Genomic DNA, 19,345 nt, shown 5'->3' with positions numbered 1-19,345 from the left:
GACGGAGAAGGAACAAACACACATTTCAAGCTTTCTTTAAAAAATACAGAAGTTTCAGTACATTTTCCTGGCAATCTCCTCACTTGTGGGAGACTCCACTAATAACGTTTGCCCAAGGAATTTATGGGGGTTTGACGTTACTTAAATTCATTGTTCTAAATGAAAAGTGCTGTAAATTCTTTTAGGGAATGGACGTCTTTCTTTTCAATAGAGTCCTCTCTAACAATTCCAATCAATGTAGCTGCTCTCCTACGATACACTGTTGATTCACAGCCACCACTAAGTAATAGTTTTCTCTTTCAAATACAGTTTTAAGAGTGAGACAGCTTGGAGAAAGAACATCCTTTCAGCTAAATTTTGCTGCCACCAATTGAGCTGGATTCTCATGAAGAAATATGTCTCCGTTCTTGTACGTTTACTTTGTTTTAGATTTTAATATACTCAGAAATCTTGGAAATGACAATATTAATTTTATTTCCCTGGACAATTCATTCTTAGTTAAGCAGCAGACATCTTTTTAACCAGCACTAACAGTTTTGCATTCTCCAAATGCACTATTTGATGGCGTTTTTTTCTCTCAGTGCCATCTGAAGATGATATCTAAAGTAACAGAAATTAAGGTATGTCTGCATCTTATTCTGTTTATAACTGTATATAATCACAGATACCAAGATCAAAACTGACATTGATAGCTTCCTCCAGGTAAAAATCATCGCTATTTTCATGCTTATTCAGTGTATACAGAAATACCTAGATGTAATCTGAGCGGTGCCCTGCAAAGCTGAGACTTCAGCTTAAAATTGTTCATCAGTGAGAGGGTCCAATCTGTCACTGTACTAAAATTATTATAAGAAAATCTCATAAAATGAGAAAATATAGGATTGAAGGTGGGTAAGATAATGGCATAAGTGGTTAGATATATTTTCGGGAAAGATGATACCTTTACATTTGCAGTTTTTGACTTGTCTAAATGTTTTAACTACAAATCCAGGCCATACATGTATCTCCCTCTAGTACAGTTCCCCCGTAGTCAGGTATTTGTACACTTCACCGCTTTCTGAATATCTCAATTTTCTCTCTGCAATTTTAAATTCAGTATTAAAATAATTTGCATTAAGACCGGGGCTTCTGAAGATACCCATATATTTGGATCTCCTTGAGAGAAAACTGATCCCTCCTGATTTTGAAAAGACAGAAGCTGAGAAAAAGTTTCCAGTCTACTTCTGCTTTCGAAAGCAAGTTCATAGAACAGGTTGCCTCAGTAATTTGGATACATTAGGGTGACTTTTACAAGTGTTTGAGACCCCTGAGAGTCTTGAGTTACCACATCAGACAAGAGTGAGGCACACCAAACGACTGGCAAGAAGAATGAAGTTCATAAGAGATATAGTCTTCTTTTAGGATATAAGTAGAAAGGATTAATATCCAGGTGACCATACGCTGATGAGTCATAGACAGTTCCCAAATTTGTCTTTACTTAAGTTTTTCAGAACATGAGTAAAGACGCAAACATTGTAACTGCAGACAGTAAAGTGCAGAGCCCAGGCTTGTTTCCATATTGAAAACTGACATTTTTTTGACTGTATGTAAGAGTCTGGAATATTTTTGACACACAGGAGTCTGCTGTCTCCAATTTTTTTGAGGTTTCCAAAGGAGACCTTAATAAGAATTACAGAAGTAAATAAAGACTCACTGCCCTGCACTGATTTGTGCATCTCTATGAGAATAGTCCTGGCTTTCTCATCTGAAGACTTTAGGTTTTTTTACTTTGCTGACTTGCACAATGGACTTGAAGTGGACCATGGACTACCCTGTACTCCAGTGTTTCCCATTGTGTTAATACCACTCACAGGATTGGAAGCTGACCATCCTTTGTGTTTGAAATCAGTGTTCCAGAAAGGCAAGAGGAAGGAAGCACTGATTACTGCAATCAAGGCCTTGGGTTCAGTGAGTTAATCAGCTGCTACAGAAGTCTAGGAATAACTGGGTCAAAATTTTGCCATGTAAGTCCAAACGGGCTCTTTGTAGAGAAACAAATACATGAATGATGTTGTAGGAAGTTCAAGCTTCAGTTCCAACACATATTCCTTATTTCCTCTCACAGTCAGAGGTCCACCAGCCACTTGATGTAAAAGACCAAAACAACCAGTCCTTTTTTCTGGGCACTTTGTTGCTCTATGGGACATACATAAATCATATTTTTGTTTTAGCAGCAGGGGCTTTTCTCATAGATAAACATGTGTTTTGTCTAAAACAAAGCAAAACACAAAACACCAGAAATATCTCCCTAGAAATGGATGATGCTTTGAACAATCATTTAAAGGCCAAACACTTGGTGAAAAAAAAAAAAACGTAAGTTGACAGAACCTGGCTCATTGCCCAATTTGCAGCAGAGAACTTTTGTATCTAAGTGTGCGCTGGGGTTTTTTGTCTTACAAAATCTATTAATGTGTTCCTATCTGTTTCATATTTGACCCATGTTCTCTACTCAGCTCTCTGACAAACTGAATTGTGGACTAATACATGCTAATGAGACAAGACATTACCTTTATGAATGACCTCATAGAGAAGAGGTTGGCTAACATTGTTGAAAGGCCCGGTGCCAGGCAGCTCTGGGCTATGAAACCCAGCTTGAGCTCAGCAAGACAGATTGCATCATCCCCTTCTTTCCAGTTCCAGCTTGGGATATTTAGCAGATGTGCCTGGAAAACAAACAAACAAAAAAACCCACTGGCGAAGAACCAGAAATACTTCCTCAAATACAGTACAATATTGACAGAGATAGCAGCAAATTATTTTCTTTGTTACTGGCTTGACTTTTTCTGAGTAGGCAGAAGCACTCCAAGTATTTTAGAGTTTAATTCCATGCTAAGAGATGTTCCAATCTTACCTATTATAGAGAAAGTCTTACATTTCTCAAGCCACATTCTGGCTGTGACACTCTGCCAGGGCCACCCTCACACCTGAATGAACTACAGAATCTTGGAAAGTTTTCCTTCCCTTCTGTGTATTACTTTTACAGTACTGAGAGCTACTCTCTGACTGATAAGACATATACATAATACACAGGAATCTAATATAACTTAGATTACAACTTGTGGGAAGCTGCAACCTTTATAAGACATTATTCAATAAGTTATACAACATCTTCTGTCTTTTCTATTTCACTCCCTACACCCTGCAGCATAGCACTTGACTTGGTGAAAGTCCAAACTTTTTCCTCACACTGCTAATTACAAATAAAGAAAATAGCTGACCAAGACAGACCTCCATTGTTGACACTGGTCAGTTAAATATGTATTAATATTGTTCAGTTATTGGCATAACTCTATTGGATTATCTTTTCCATCTGCCTTATAGACATAAGGAAACACTGAGGCCTTCATGCTTTTTTCCCTTCATAAGTTAACATTACAGTTCAGCACTTTGATAAAAGCTATTCTTGAAGATGCATTCATTGGAAATACAAAGGAAAAATGCAGTATTTAAAAGATTTTCCCTTCTCAACCTGTTTAAAGCGGAGAAACACCTTGCTTTTATTCTATAAAAAGACAGACTCCTTCCATTCACATACAGGAAGAGGACATCACAAGCAACAGCAGTTGCTCTTATTCTAGCCAAAGGTTACACATATAAAGAGTTGTTAGCAGTCAAACCTTCTAAGTACCAGGATTATTGTATTTCATTGAATGAAGGTCTACCCAGCCATGCCTTTTCTCCAACACTGGGCAGTGGTTGATGCTTTTAGAAATAATAAAAGAAGCAGGTCACATATGAGTTGTCTGTCCTCTGATATATTTTTCCTAGCCTTGTTAATCAGCAGTCTATGGACTTCCTCATATCAGGATTGAATAAATTGACTTCACTGCATTTAAAGGCCACAGATTTACCATCAAAAATTTGCCAAATTCCTTTCCAAAGTGGATTTATAATTTTGACCTCCACAATATCGTTAGGAACGAATTTTCACAACTGAATTACGTTTTATATGAAAAAAAAATATATTTATTTTGTACATGTGTCCTGGTTTCATCCAGGATAGAGCTGGTTTTCTTCAAAGAAGCTAGCGTGAGACTGTGTTTTGGATTTGGGATGAGAAACTGTTGATAACGTGCTGATGTTTTGGGTTGTTGCTGAGCAGTCAAGGACAGTCCAGCTTCTCGTGCTGGCCTGCCAGCAAGGAGGTTGGGGGTGCACGGGGAGCTGGGAGGGGACACAGCCGGGACAGCTGACCCAGACTGGCCAAAGAGATATTCCCTACCATCCGACGTCATGCCCAGTACATAAACTGGAGTTGGCCGGGGGGCGGAAATCGCTGCTCGGGGACGGGCTGTCGATCACTGGGTGGTGAGCAATTGCTGTATTGGGCATCACTTGTTCTTGTACATTCCTTTGTTGGTATTATCATTGCTGTTTCTTTCTTTCTTTCTGTCCTCTTAAACCGGGTTTATCTCAACCCACGAGGTTTTTTCCCTAATTCTCTCCCTCGCCCCACTGTGGGAGGGGGAGTGAGTGAGCGGCTGTGTGGTGCTTAGTTGCCGGCTGGGGCTAAACCACGACAACATGCTACTTAGCAATTTCGGGTCTACATTGTCATGCAAAAAATACAAAATCACAATAAATCTCCAGTAAAACAATAATTCTACACACTTTTTTGTAAAGTATCCACAAAGAACTGACTTCAGATGACTTACCTAGAGGCCACCAATTCGTCTTGGGCAGCTCTAGTGTAATAAGATGAGCAAAACTTATAGAAGCTGAGTGGTTAAAAGCTCATCTGGAATCAATAGCAACTAAAATGCAGCTTTGAGAATTAGACCCTAGGCAATTAATAAATGTCAGAGGATTTTGATAAGGTCCCTTGCATATATAAATAAAACTAAATTACATTGTAACTGGATTACATGACAAGGCTTATTAGGACATTTTTGTTTGAAAAGAAAAATGCATACTATTAATGGAGATTGAAAAATTGTGTATGAGTGAATGCAATATAGCAAAAAACTATGGGGAGAGACGATGTTGGTAGCCACGTTACCTTATTGTGATACTGCAACATCTGAGTGATAATTCTTATCTTCGGATGATAATTCTTTATCGAAATAACTCTAAGAAAATAAAAGAAAAAATAAATTAACTTTTAGCTGGTGGGATATTTAGATAGTGTATCCCAATACTTTTACTCTACTGTGTTGTCAAGTCCCACAATTAAAAGTGTACCCTCTTATTCATCTGGCTGTAAAGCATACTGATTGAAGTCAGACCTATGCAATATTTACATTGAGTCAAATTCAGTTAATAACCATCAGCTAATATTAGAGAACATCAAACTTCATGAATTATTTAATTGAATGGTTTACTCTTATGGAAGTCGCAGAAAAAGGGTCTTGTTTTAGCAGCTCTGTTCAGATACTGTACTCATTCTGTCAAGCAAGCAATATACTTGCAATTATTGCATCATCTTCAGTGATTATCTTCATGTCTTTGAATGAACATAATTGATGAAGTTTTCCAATAATAAATGTCTGAAAAGAATCCTTTCTTTCTGCCCCACCACATATTATTTATTTATAGTTGCTAGACATTCATCATATTTAAACACCCTGAATAATTATTTTGTTTGACATAAATCCACATGCAAATTCATCTTAATTTTTAAGGATTATTCCAAAACTCAATATTGAAACTGATACTTGAACTCTGAATGTATAAAATATGGGTCTACTTCCATAATGTGCAGCTTGACTGCATTCTTAAGTATTTAATGAGCCTAAGAGATACTCAACTGTGTACAGAGTAAAAGTTGCTGTAAAGAAAAATGTTTGAGAAATGAGTGGATTGATAACAAGTTATGAAAAGAGGAACACACAATTTAAGAATTAAAAAAGCATTGAGCAAAATTAGAGAGAAACAGGCCAAAAATTCAGTTCTGTATATATAAACTAAAGGTAGAAAAAGAAAATAAAAACAATCAAAACAAAAAAATAATCTGGATTATTACGGAATCACCAGTCTCAAGACTCTGAAGGCCATAACTGTTTATATTGGTGTTTTGTAGGATGTATCTTGCATACTGCTGGTCTGGCTTGTGCTTTGAAGCACATCAAAGTGAGAGCATGAAACAGATAAAAAAAGGTTGTATGCATGATTTTAATTTATTTTTTGAAGGAAAAAACAAGTTTTCCTTCTAATTTTCCATTTCTCACTGAATTATTTAATTAAACATTCAGTTTAGTTGAATTAAATTAATTTAAATGTGAGAAAACACAAGAGAATTCCAGTCTCAAAATAACACTTTTGAATTTTATTGCAATAAATGTATTAAATCTATTAAGAATGCATTATTTTGCAACCGGAATGTGGAGCCACACCCTATCATCCCTGAGACAAAGGCAGCAGATGGAGGCTTCACGAGAAGCAGAGGATCCCCTACCCTCTTGCCATCAGGCAGAAGGAGGGCACCTAAGAGATGAGGGGGAATGGAAACGGGTCCCTGTTCGGGGTGGCAGGCAAATCCCCTCCGGGCCTCCCCCACCTTCCCAGCTGCCCTTACACAACAGAGATATGGGTCTCGAACTCGAGGACCAGGCAAATACAGGTACAGATGAAAGTCCAGTCAGGGGGTTGCCTGGGGTGAGTCCGTCAGCCCCACACATTATGACTACCTCCGTTAAGAAAAAAAGGAGGGTAATTGTCATAGGCAATTCCCTTCTGAGGGGAACAGAGGGCCCAATATGCCGACTATACCCAACCCACAGGGAAGACTGCTGCCTCCCTGGCAGCCCTGGTTAACAGCGGAGGTCCCAGACAACTGGAGGCTTGCCAATGTGATGCTCATCTACAAAAAGGGGAGAGAACCACAGGCCTGTCAACCTGACCTTGGTACCAGGGAAGATTATGCAGAGGTTCATCCTGAGGGCGCTCACAGAGCATGTGCAGGACAACCAAGGGATCAGGCCCAGCCAGCATGGGTTCATGAAAGGCAGGTCCTGCTTGACCAACCTCATCTCCTTCTCTGACAAGGTGACCCACCCATTGGATGAGGAAAAGGCTGTGGATGTTGTCTACCTGGACTTTAGTAGAGCCTTTGACAGCGTCTCCCACAGCATTCACCTGGAGAAACTGGTGGCTCGTGGCTTAGAGAGGTAAAGAGCTGGGTAAAGAACTGGCTGGATGGCCAAGCCCAGAGAGTTGTGGTAAATGGAGTTAAATCCAGCTGACGGCCAGTCACAAGCAGTGTTCCCCAGGGTTCGGTTCTGGGGCTGGTCTTGTTTAATATCTTTATTGATGATCTGGATGAGGGAATCGAGTGTTCCCTCAGTAAGTTTGCAGATGACACCAAGTTGGGCGGGAGCGTTGAGCTACAGGAAGGGTCTGCAGAGGGATCTGGACAGTCTGGATAGATGAGCCAAGGTCAATTGTATGAGGTTTAATAAGGCCAAGTGCAGGGTCCTGCACCCGGGTCACAACAACCCCATGCAGTGCTACAGGCTTGGGGAGGAGTGGCTGGAGAGCTGCCCGGTGGAAAAGGACCTGGGGGTGCTGGTTGACAGCCGGCTGAACATGAGCCGGCAGTGTGCCCAGGTGGCCAACAGCGTCCTGGCCTGTATCAGAAATAGTGTGGCCAACAGGAGCAGGGAAGTGATCGTGCCCCTGTACTCGGCACTGGTGAGGCCACACCTCAAATCTTGTGTTCAGTTTTGGGCCCCTCACTACAAGAAGGACATTGAGTTGCTAGAACATGTCCAGAGAAGGGCATGATGATGATGAGGGGGTCTAGAGAATAAGTCCTATGAGGAGCGGCTGAGGGAACTGGGGTTGTTCAGTCTGGAGAAGAGGAGGCTGAGGGGAGACCTTATCGCTCTCTACAATTACCTGAAATATTAGGAAAAATGTCTTTACTGAGAGGGTGGTCAAACATTGGAACAGGCTGCCCAGGGAGGTGGTGCAGTCACCATCGCTGGAAGTGTTCAAAAAACGTGTACACATGGCATTTCAGGAGATGGCTTAGTGGGCATGGTGGTGTTGGGTTGATGGTTGGACTTGATGATCTTAAAAGCCTTTTCCAACCTCAATGATTCTGTGATTAATGTATTTACATGATTAACGTCAAAATAGTTTCTTGCAATGAACTCAAAAGCATGTTTGGAAAATTAAATTAAGCATATTTAAGCCCTGTACCTTCCACAGAGAGTCAAATCTTTTGCACCCAGTGAATGTCTTCTGGAAGAGCTATTTTTTTTTATTATTTTATTTTTTTTTTATTTCTCCCCTTGTATTCACAGCATGCAAACATCTGACAGGCCAGTAAAATTGGTTCGTAACACTGGCCAATTCTATGATAGAGAATTTTTAACAAATCACTGACATTTTATTTTTTAAAAGGATAGACTGTTCTCATTAAAACTAGAGTTGTATGAACAAAACACAAAAAATCTTACAGCTTAGCTTTGTTGAAATTCTAGCTGCCATCTACTGACTGACTTTCATCTTCTTCCTCCAGAGAATAAAAGGAGGAAAGCAGGACAAGATCTGGTGGTCCCTAATGGGCTAAGTGCCTTGTCAATCAAGTTAAGCAATGTTTGGTCTTCAGTGTAAAAAAAGAGGATGGAGCTAGGAGACAACTATATCATTACCATCATGAAGTGTGTACTTTGCTTTCCCCCAAGCAGCATAAATACTTGTAGAACCAAATAATACCAAGAAGCAATGAGGTGTGAAGCGATTAAGGGTCCTTCTGTCCCGTCATTAACACCAGTCCATGCAGCACATGCACTCAGGTAATACTGTTGCAACAATATAACTTCGTTCCCTTTCCTCACATTTCTATCGGGACCGCGTTCAGCTATGAATACTTCAACCCTAGCTCCTGCAAAAATGCTAAGAGTATCAAAGCTTGTGCTCCAAATGTCTCTTTTGACACACTCTAACGCAGCTAAATTAAAACAGTTTAGGCAGGAATTTAGGGTATCCTCATCTCTGAACTTTTAAGACAACCTTGTAACTTGTCCCCTAAAAATCTCCTGCAATGTTCTTCAAGTGCAACAGATCAACAATGAAGCTGTGTGTGGTTATAGCCTATCTGGATACCAGAAGTTAGCTAATCAGAGTTAAGAACAAAAAAAACTATTAAAAACTATTGAGTTTACCTCATAATATTGGAGGCATCTTCAGCATCTGGGTCAGCGCAGTATTTATTGGCAAGGATTAGGCACGCATCTGCTGACTCTATCTGAGACACCAAAGAAAAAAGCAAACATAAATAGCAATCTTTCTTTCCAGCTCTTCTTTCATCATAAAGTATTAGGGAATCCAACACTGCCATCATGAGTGTGAATGTCAGTTCTTAATACTACTAATCAAAAGCATTACAAGGCTATCGTGACAACATCAGTCATGATAGCAGTTCTCCTATACACAAAGCAACTTCTTGAAACTTGCTTAAGAGCCTCAGCCCAAGTCAGCAGTTCAACTATTGACTCTTACGTTGTATCAGCTAAAGCATGAAGGTGTTAATGGACATATCATTTGTAACCAGATACTGAAACGTTGACCCCTAAATCCATAGGAAGTTCCTGTTACATCAGTACAGTGCTCCCACAAGTCCTGCAGCTTTGTTTGGGAATTTAAGTCCCTTCCTATTAGAGACAGGAAGAGGCAGCTGAACTGATGATTTAGAGTCTGAACACCAGTTCTAGAAAGCATGAGGAAGAGAACTGATCTGTTCACAAGACCTCTATGTTCATGCAAATCTTAGCTCTCTTTAACTCAAAGCAGATGACAAAAGTATTTTTCAGTGTATACCAAGACAAAGGGTGCCATACAGAACATAAAATACCAAGACACAATTTTATGGTCATAATTAGAACATTTTGTTCTGATGAACTGAAACACTGTTGTGTTGGGCTACAAACAGTGAAGCAATTTCTGCAGCCAAAATGAACAAAGGACATGATTAATACTCCAGAAAGTGTTAGCATTGCACTAAAATATTATTGGCTTAATGGCTTAAATAGCCGGTTTAGATTCCATTAAAAAACAACAACAACAAAAAAAAAAAACCAAAAAACAAACCAAAACAACAACAAAAAAACCCTGACCTAGAAACATAAAAGAGTTAATGCTGTATCTGACAGCTTGCCACTTTTTTATTTAAGCTTCATGCTTTCCTTTGAGTACAAAACCACAGAGAATTCTAGACAATAAAACCATCTCATTTTAGCTACCAAATATCTTTTTTTTTTCCAGGATTCTAGACAATAGAAAATGGGTTTGACAGGTGAAAAATTATTTTCTAATTGTTCTGATGAAGGTAAGACAATAGCATTTTAAGCATTTACTGTAAGACAATGTTCTATTATACCAAATGTTAATGTAAAATAGAGTCTTGAACTAAACCCCAATGAAAAATTCATAGAGATCAATGGAATGGTAGACAATGTATCTTAAGTCATAGGTTTACTGCAGCTTTGAAGGTCTAAAGAGATAGAGAAATCAAGGTTTATAATGATAGATATAATAATTTATTAGGCAAGCTAATAGAGATGGAAAAGCAATCTTTTGGGGTTACATGAAGAGAAGCTTTACTGTTTTTTTTGAAAATAATGCAATAAGTACTTTAAAAAAAAGTCAATTAGCAGGAACACAGAACAACAGAGCTGTTACCTTCACTCTTGCCAGGTCATGGGGATTAAGGACTGAACCCTGATAAAATTCCACCTGAGTGAAGTGTCGTTTAAAAAGAGCTTCCAGCTCAAGGTTAGGGGAGATACTGCATTGGGAAGAGGAAGAAAACACAAGAGCAAATGAGAACTCAATTTCCGTAACTGCCCCATTTCCTTCATTTGCAAACCAGCCCATTTAGTTATTTTAGGTGTTCAGACTCCTGTCGATGCTTTTCCTGTCGTGTGGAAACAATGTGCAGTACTTATAAGAGAACTACTATACTGCTTTTGCTTCCTTACTTCTATTTACAGACCTTCTGGCCCACTTCACTGTGCTACTCTGCACGTTCATCATTTGTCACCTTCTCACAGATGCGAATCGAGAATTGGTGCAAACATCTGAAAACTTCCTCAGACAGCATTCTCCTCAGAAATTGCCCAGTAGGATAATCATCCTTTGCATGTCCCCACCATTGTCAAATTGGTGATTGCAATTGTTTGCAATTGGTGATTGCATTGTCAAATTTCTGATTGCAACAATAAGAAAGCTCAATGCAAAATCACTAAAGGCTAGAAATGGAACCCTGTATGGAACCCTCTGGCCTGTATGAGCTACAATTAAACATAATTATGCTGTGACTTGCTGTGTCATTTCATTTTGCCATAAACAAAAAAAATTAAATGGATCACTATTATATAATGTGGCACCGATCTCATAGATACCTTTTCTGATGCCACTCATTAAAACAGAAGGCATTTAATAGCTACATAGTAAGTATATGAGATCTTTGTCATGCCAGATGTTAAATTCAATATGAAAATAGAATAGATATATGCAAATATTTGTTTGTGAAGGTACAGAAAAAAGCCAGCACAAAGAAGTAGCCAGGTGATAAACTCTCTTCAAGTGCATATGCAGTTCCCTGATTCCTATCACCATGCATTTTCACTGCGGAAATCTAGATCTCTGCTTTCCTCTGACAGTCAGTTCTTGTTATTACTTAGGGAGGGGAAACAAGCAATGTAGTTACCTGAGGATATCATCTTTAGTTCAGTTTGAAAGGACTAGAGAAAAGAATTGTGCAAGTGCTGCTGATTCTTAGATTTTCAGCTTCCTTTTTAGTAATTTTCCTTGACAAGGAAAGTACAGAACTTGCTGCCAAATGCAAAAATATTACTCGTTCATGGCTTGCAACACTTCTAAACAGATTCTATTCCAGAGCAGAAAAGACCTTTCATACTGCCTCTCTCTCTAGCACATGGACATTTCTAGCAGCTTCTCCTGCAGGCATGCCTATTTGGTGTCGTACTACAGGCAATGCAGAGTCTGCAACAAACAGCAACCACCTTAAGACAGCTTTCCAAACCCCACATCAGAAAAATGAAAGAGACTATGTGTATGTATACATACTATATGTATATACGGTTAGAAGAGCAGTACTAATTATCACTGTGACAAGAATTTCTTTTCTATCTTCACTATATCTGCAAAGTAATGCATCTCATTTATATTAAAACTCAATGAGGAAGCTGACAGAGCTTCTACTGAAGGAGCTGGTGGCAGTGCTCATCAAGCAACTTTCAATCATTTATCAGCAGTCCTTGCTAACTAGGGAGGTCCCAATTGACTCGAAGTTAACAAACGTGATGCCCATACATAAGAAGGGCCAGAAGGAACATCTGGGGAACTACAGGCCTCTCAGTCTGACCACGGTGCACAGGAAGGTTATGGAGCAGCTGACCATCATGTGGAATGTACAGGACAAGCAAGTGATCAGGTCCAGTTGGCATGGATTTATGAAAGGCAGGTCCTGTTTGACTAACTTGATCTCCTTCTATGACAAGGTGACCCACCTAGCGGATGAGAGAAAGGCTGTGGATGTTGTCTACCTAGACTTCAGTAAAGCCTTTCACACTGTCTCCCACAGCATTCTCCTGGAGAAACTGTCTGCTCATGGCTTGGATGTGTGTACTTCTCACTGGGTAAAAAAACTGGCTGAATGGTCGGGCCCAAAGGTGAACAGAGTTAAATTGAGATGGCGGCCAGTCACAAGTGGTGTTCCCCAGGGCTCAGTATTGGGGCCAGCTCTGTTTAATATCTTCATCAATGATCTGGACAAGGGGATCAAGTGCACCCTCAGTAAGTTTGCAGATGACACCAAGTTGGGTGGAAGTGTTGATCTGACTGAGGGTAGGAAAGCTCTGCAGAGGGATCTGGACAGGCTGGATCAATTGGCTGAGGCCAGCTGTATGAGGTTCAACAAAGCTAAGTGCTGGGTCCTGCACTTCGGTCACAACAACCCCATGCAACGCAACAGGCTTGGGGAGGAGTGGCTGGAGAGCTGCCTGGCAGAAAAGGACCTGGGGGTGCTGGTCTGCAGCCAGCTGAACATGAGCCAGCAGTGTGCCCAGGTGGCCAAGGCGGCCAACAATGTCCTGGTCTGTATCAGCAATAGTGTGGCCAGCAAAAAGGGAAAGCACGAGTAGGGAAGTGAGTGGCACTGGTGAGGCCACATCTTGAATAACATGTTAATTTTTAGGCCACTCACTACAAAAAAACATTGAGGTGCTAGAACCTGTCCAAAGAATGTCAACGAAGCTGGTCAAGGGTCTGGAGAATAAGTCTTATGAGGAGTGGGATTGCTTAGTCTGGAAAAAAGGAGACGACACACTACTCTCCACAGCTACATTAAAGGAGGTTGTAATGAGGTGGGTGTTGGTCTCATCTTTGGTCTCTTCTCTCAAGTAACAAGCGATAGGATAAGAAGAGTCTCAACTTGCTCCAGGAGAGTTTTAGATTGGATATTAGGAAAAATTTCTTTACCAAAAGGGTTGCCAAGCATCGGAACAGGCTCCCAGGTAAGTGGTTAAGTCACCATCCCTGGAAGTATTTAAAAGACGTGTAGATGTGGTGCTTAGGGACATAGTTTAGCGGTGGATTTGGCAGTGCTAGGTTAATGATTGGGCTTCATGGTCTTAAAGGTCTTTTCCAACCTAAATGATTCTATGATTCTACACCTGCACCTACATTTGTCTTTTTATAAATATTTTGCAGTATGAAATCAGCATTTTGTCCTAGTGAAAGCAAAGATGAAAATGTATTTTCAGAGAGCATAACGCCATATGACATACAGTATTTTTCACTAATTTTACTGATCTTATGATTTTTTGCTAGTTTCACTAGAAATATTTGCCACTAAAGAAAATTCTTGTATCCATTTATTAGAATTTCAGTATTTTTTATTTCATAATTCTATTCTCACATCAACTATCTGTTCAGCTATCTACCTCACAATTGACATGATTGGGTTTGAAGTCTGCCAGCTTGAAACACCTATGCTTAGCAATGGATTATAAAAAAAATTACAGAAAACAACTCTTTTTTTCAAAATACATTGTTAACAAAAGTTATTGCAAACATTAATTATACAGTTATTTGGAGATGAAAAGATCCTGTATCTTCCCCAGAAAGATATGGCTTAATTTAATGAGGCTTAGTAACAGATGATAAGTCTATTTTTGAAAGATTACTCACTTATGCAGAAAGACGATTTCTACGTTGACATCATCCCTATCCTTGTGCAGGAAGTCCTTCAGGAAGTTGGACACACTTTCAAGTGTTATGTGACCACAGACAACTATGTGCCTGTTACAGAAAAAAACAGAGTTAATCTTTCAAAGAAGATAAAACGAGGAAGGAATAAAGCAAAGAAGGAAATTAGAATTTATTGCCCAAAAAAGAGTATTAGTCTCTTCTTGATGTTTCTCTAGATCCTCTTCCATGAAGTCAGGGAAGGAAAACATCAGTTCCAAAAGGTGCTTTGCAACTGCAAATACATATATACTCTCACTTGAAAAGACCACTGTTAACAAACCATTTGGCCAAGTTGTATTACACATTTAACAGTAAGTGGCATCATTTATATCTATGTTTATACACTGTATTAACCAGTCCCTTTCAAAATCTTTATTTTATGCGTTATTCAAAGTTCTTTATTTCACACATCTGTCTCCACATCTTTACCTCCTCTACCGAGATTTACTGTTTAAATTTCTGGTTTATGACATAATGAGACAGCAAATCTCCCTAAAATGATTCAATACTTTTCTATGTTGAAAGCAGACACGCCAACGAAGGCAGTGCAAAGCTTGCCAATTATAGGCCATAAGCAGTAAAAAAGAAATCTTTTTCCTAACATAACTCCTACAAGGAGAGTGCTTTACAATAAGAAATCATTATTTTTTGCACTATTGCAATGGATTGCTTAGAAAATCAAAGTTTGCACAGACTGTGATATCACAAATGTTTCTACGGCTTCACATTTCTATTAATAGATGTATCTGACCACGCAAGATGGAAGCACAATATATACCTACATACCCATTCTTGAATTCTACATCGTTAAATTCCAAGAGGCTGAAGAAAAAGCCTAGGAAATTGCACTCTTCCTGACTTAAGGCATCTTTGCTCCTTTATTATTTTAAAGCAAACTCCAAAAATTTGTGATTAGAATATCTTGCATTGTCTCACAATTTCCTTCATGGAATAAACTCAACCTTGGCTTCCATTACTGTCATGGGTTTAAGACAGATGGTGATTTTGGTATGCCTGTTGCTAATAGTTCCAATTACCACATTGCTCACAGAAGTCAGGAAGACAGACAAGGTGGTATAGATACAATTCCTGAACTAACAGAAAGTCAATTTCATTACAGTTATATAGGCTATGCACAAACGCTACAAACACACAATTTCATTATTTGGCACTTGAACTGCCAAATGTGAAGCAAAGTCATTCCAAGGGTAACAAGTAGACCAACCAAGTTTCACCTACTTCATAATTGTTCTGTGGAAAACTCAGTAATCCAGAAACCTCATTGGCTGGAAACAACAAATAAGAGGTGGCAGCAATGATCCCTTATGTAATGGGCTATAATAGGAGTCTGTTCTTGCTTCATAATTTGATGCTTGATGAAATGTGTGTGAAAAGTGCATAGAACTCATTGGAAAATGGATAATTATGCAGAACAAAGAATAAATCAGTAATATGAATCACACAGTGAATATCACCACCAGGTACAGTTACTTTTGCAGCGGTTCAGATGGTCACTAAAACAGCCAAACACACTAAACTATTATACCTGTCCGGCACACTTTATGATTTTGTTCTACTACTACTACTTTTATAAACGGCATAACACATTTTTAAAGCCTTATTTAGAAATATAATAAACTCAAACACTCCTTTTGCATGAGTCTTTAGTGACATCAGCAGGACTCAGATGTAATGTTAGAAATAGCAGTCAAAAATTTCAATGGTTTCCTTCTTTTTAACAGGCAAGGAATATATGTTTATATGAGAGACTGATCATGTTGGTTTGTATTGAACATAGGACTCAATACTATGAACTTCTATTGCTAAACTAGTTATCCAGGGTGTCTGCTTTGGCTCCAGTAAGATTTTGCTCAATTTTAACCTAAGTTTTTGGTGCAGTAAGTGCACAGAGCAGTGAGTTCTCAGGCTGCAAACACTTAAAACCACAAAACTCCCTGAGTTAGACCTTTCCTGTTTTATGAGGTGGTAAGCACAGTATCAGAAAACAAGACATAAAATGTATTAGCTCATCCTTTTTTGGTGCAAAGTGTCCTTAAGAGGATTCCTCTGGGATCTTTGGCAGCTTGGCAGACTTTGCAGCAGCCTCTGTAGTGGATAAAAGCATGCCTATATTCCCCGCTTCAGAAGCACTCTTCCTCAGTTTCCCTAGTGGGCAATTGCCTGCGCTGCCAGCACCATGTGTGCATGTGTTACTGCACTCACAGTTAGGTTAGGATAATAACCTTCAACACAGAAGGGTAAAATATTATTTCAAGCATTAAGATTCACTCCCCGTGAAATGGATGAATCGCCATCCAATAAATCAATGTAAATGGAAAACCTCAGGAAAAGTTCAGATTCTGAAGAGATGTTTAAAATCTCAGTAGTTTACTAGATCTAAATTCTGAACAGACTGTGTTTGATACACTAACATATTGGGAAGTTCTAGCTGTCTAGTGGTGTTCAGCACTTTTCCTGAGTGTAAAACCATCTAGCATCAAAAACCGCATAGGAGGCCAAACAAAATGATAAACAGCAGCTAAAAATATTCACTTATATTCCTTATACTGTCTGTACACATTTTCGAAGATGACTAATTTTAAACTACAGGTATTATTTTTCTAAAGGTTTTCAGCTATTACAAATTAAGAAATTAAACTTTCCATTTGCATAGTTAATGCATTATTTTAATAGATATAACAAATAATAGAAAAAATTTCTTCTTGTAGGCAACTGCTTTGTACAGATCCTGTGCTATTAGATTTACCAGGGTCTCTTCCTGAATGCTCTTGTACTGCACAGCATTCCTGTGCAGAAAATTTACTTCCTCCTTGGGAGATTTCACTTCATATGGGTTCTTTTCTGTCATTAATTAGAGCCCACATTTTGAAAATACGGGTAAACTGAGAGAAAAACTACAATCCAGACAGAGTGTGCAACCCAAATTACTGCATAAAAAATTTTCATAGGATCATAAGATTATAAGATAATTCAGGCAGGAAAAGATGTCCAGAGGTTATCTACTCCAAAAGCTTCCTGCTAAAAGCCGGTGCATTTGGTACAATAATTCAATCCTGTTAAGATTCTCATTCAGTAGGGTTTCGTATCAATCTGCTCCAGTGAAATTACAACATTTAGATGTCAACTACTCCTGCATTTGAGCATCAGGACTGATTCTTTTGGAAGTGTCAGAAGGCATCTGCACCATGGTTTCATTTTAGCACTCTGGTTTGGGTCTGGATGTGTTCTATTCCTCTCTTCTTTGCTATTCTTAAATAGTGCAAGACAGCATCCTGAGCAGTGATTGCAACAAAAATTCCTGGCTTTCAAACAATGTTTTCTGATGAGATACTTGCATTAATTTTTGCTTGAAAAGTTCCACAAAAAATGTCCTTGTAACATAAATTATATTTTTACTTAGAAGTAGAAGAAATTAAAAACAGATTTCCTACTTGCCCAGAGAGAGTTATTAGGTACATTATTTAAGAAAACTTGGAAAGCTTATATTGTTCCAATCTGTCCTCTATATGATTTGAAGATTTATAACTTCCACTGTTTGTCCCAATAACCATTCCTTTCCCATGTAACATCCATTTTTTTCCATGCACCAAGACTTTAAGCAAAGCCAACATACTGGGTATCTTTTGCTTTCAGACAGAGTTGGTTGGTAGGAAAATATTATACTAATACTTTTGGGGACAACAGAAAAGTCTAACCTCTGCATTAAGCTTTTGTTTATGAAAAACCTCAAAAATAATACAGTATTCAGATAAATTATTATGATTTCCAATTTTTTTTTCATTTTTAAAATGAAATTTAGAAATTCCCTTACAATACTGACAACTACAATTCAGGAATTCGGACCTTTATATTGCTGATAAATATTTAGGGGGACTAAGGTTTCTGTTAAGTAATAGTTGTCATTGGTACCGTGTATCACAGGTGACACGGGTTTTTTGTTTAATATACCAATGGGAATCCACATTACACGATTGTGACGCTGCAAAAAGATTCTTTTACAGAAAATCAAAAGCTTACCAGGAGCCATATTCTGTCAATAAAGCCAGACTGATCCATTCTCTCCCATATGTACTTATCATTCTCAAAATTAATTACAGTGATCAAATTAGTCAGTTTAAAAAAAAAAATTAGTACAGTTCTACACAGTTGATTTCAACTGTGATTCTACACAGTTGAAATTCTCTACAGTGCCTAAATTTTTTCCCACTCAAGTATTGACATAACGATGCATTTGCTAAAAATAGACTAGCTTCTTATAAAGTAAAAAAGAATGGTGATAAAAGCTCCAAAGTTACCACAGATACAAGCAGTTTCAGGAAGCAACAAATGAAATAAGGAAAAACTAAAACATCTAGAATTCCGACATGAGATAATTGAGAACACACACTTAATCCATGTAAACAGCACTGTAAATGAAAACAGATCCACTCTGAATAGGATTCTTCAAAAAGGACCTTTGCATGGTTCTTCCTTCAGAGGACAGAATACAAAAGGCAAATCTTTTGCATGTTTATTTTGAAAGAAATTATATCCGTTTTATTGGAACAAGTATAAAGAACTTGAAAAAAACTCATTCTAACTAGTCTGGCATAATAAATCAAAGTTAATAAATACATAATTCTGTTCAGCATTCAGTTGAATACATGGTGTGCACTTGTCAAGTAACTAAATGAAGTGTGGCGCATATTGATCTAGATGTCTCTATAAAACTATAAGATTTATATTAAACACATATGCAGAAATCTCTTTATGGTATTTCTGCTTAGTGTTCTGATCATGCGTTCATCTATTAGCCATCTAAATTCTTTCTTTCTATACCAGTAGCAGGATGCTGTGGTTGAAGGAAACAGGTTCTTGCAAAATCTAACTGGTTTTCCTCAACAAAAGATGGGTCTTAGTCACTTTTTCTTCTTAAGAAGAGTCAGTAAATGTCAACAGAGACTGTGCATATGGTCTTCTTGTTTATCTATTAATGGTATGCATTCTTTAAATATAGCAGTTTACAGCACATTTCTAGCTGCTTGTGCTTTTCATCATTTACCTAACATTGCTCAAGATTCAATTA

The 19,345-nt window shown here is 38.4% G+C and overlaps 1 protein-coding gene across 8 annotated transcripts in view; it reads right to left on the bottom strand.

Moving 5' to 3' along the window:
• KCNMA1 (potassium calcium-activated channel subfamily M alpha 1) overlaps positions 1-19,345 on the bottom strand; it is a gene marked incomplete at its 3' end in the record, with an annotated part of 525,005 nt that overhangs the window by 147,598 nt on the left and 358,062 nt on the right. For all 8 annotated transcript variants that reach the window (XM_082002432.1, XM_082002434.1, XM_082002435.1 and 5 more), the window contains 5 exons: positions 14,200-14,310; positions 10,666-10,771; positions 9,150-9,232; positions 5,039-5,108; positions 2,547-2,702 (listed from right to left, as the gene is read on the bottom strand). In XM_082002432.1, the coding sequence (XP_081858558.1) occupies positions 2,547-2,702; positions 5,039-5,108; positions 9,150-9,232; positions 10,666-10,771; positions 14,200-14,310 (526 nt within the window). The remainder of the gene's footprint in view (positions 1-2,546; positions 2,703-5,038; positions 5,109-9,149; positions 9,233-10,665; positions 10,772-14,199; positions 14,311-19,345) is intronic.

Source organism: Phaethon aethereus, assembly GCF_964289735.1.
Source record: "Phaethon aethereus genome assembly, chromosome: 7".
NCBI classification, from domain to species: Eukaryota; Metazoa; Chordata; class Aves; order Phaethontiformes; family Phaethontidae; genus Phaethon; species Phaethon aethereus.
Note: the sequence above shows the minus strand (reverse complement) of the source record. Positions and strands in the feature narration are given on the sequence as shown.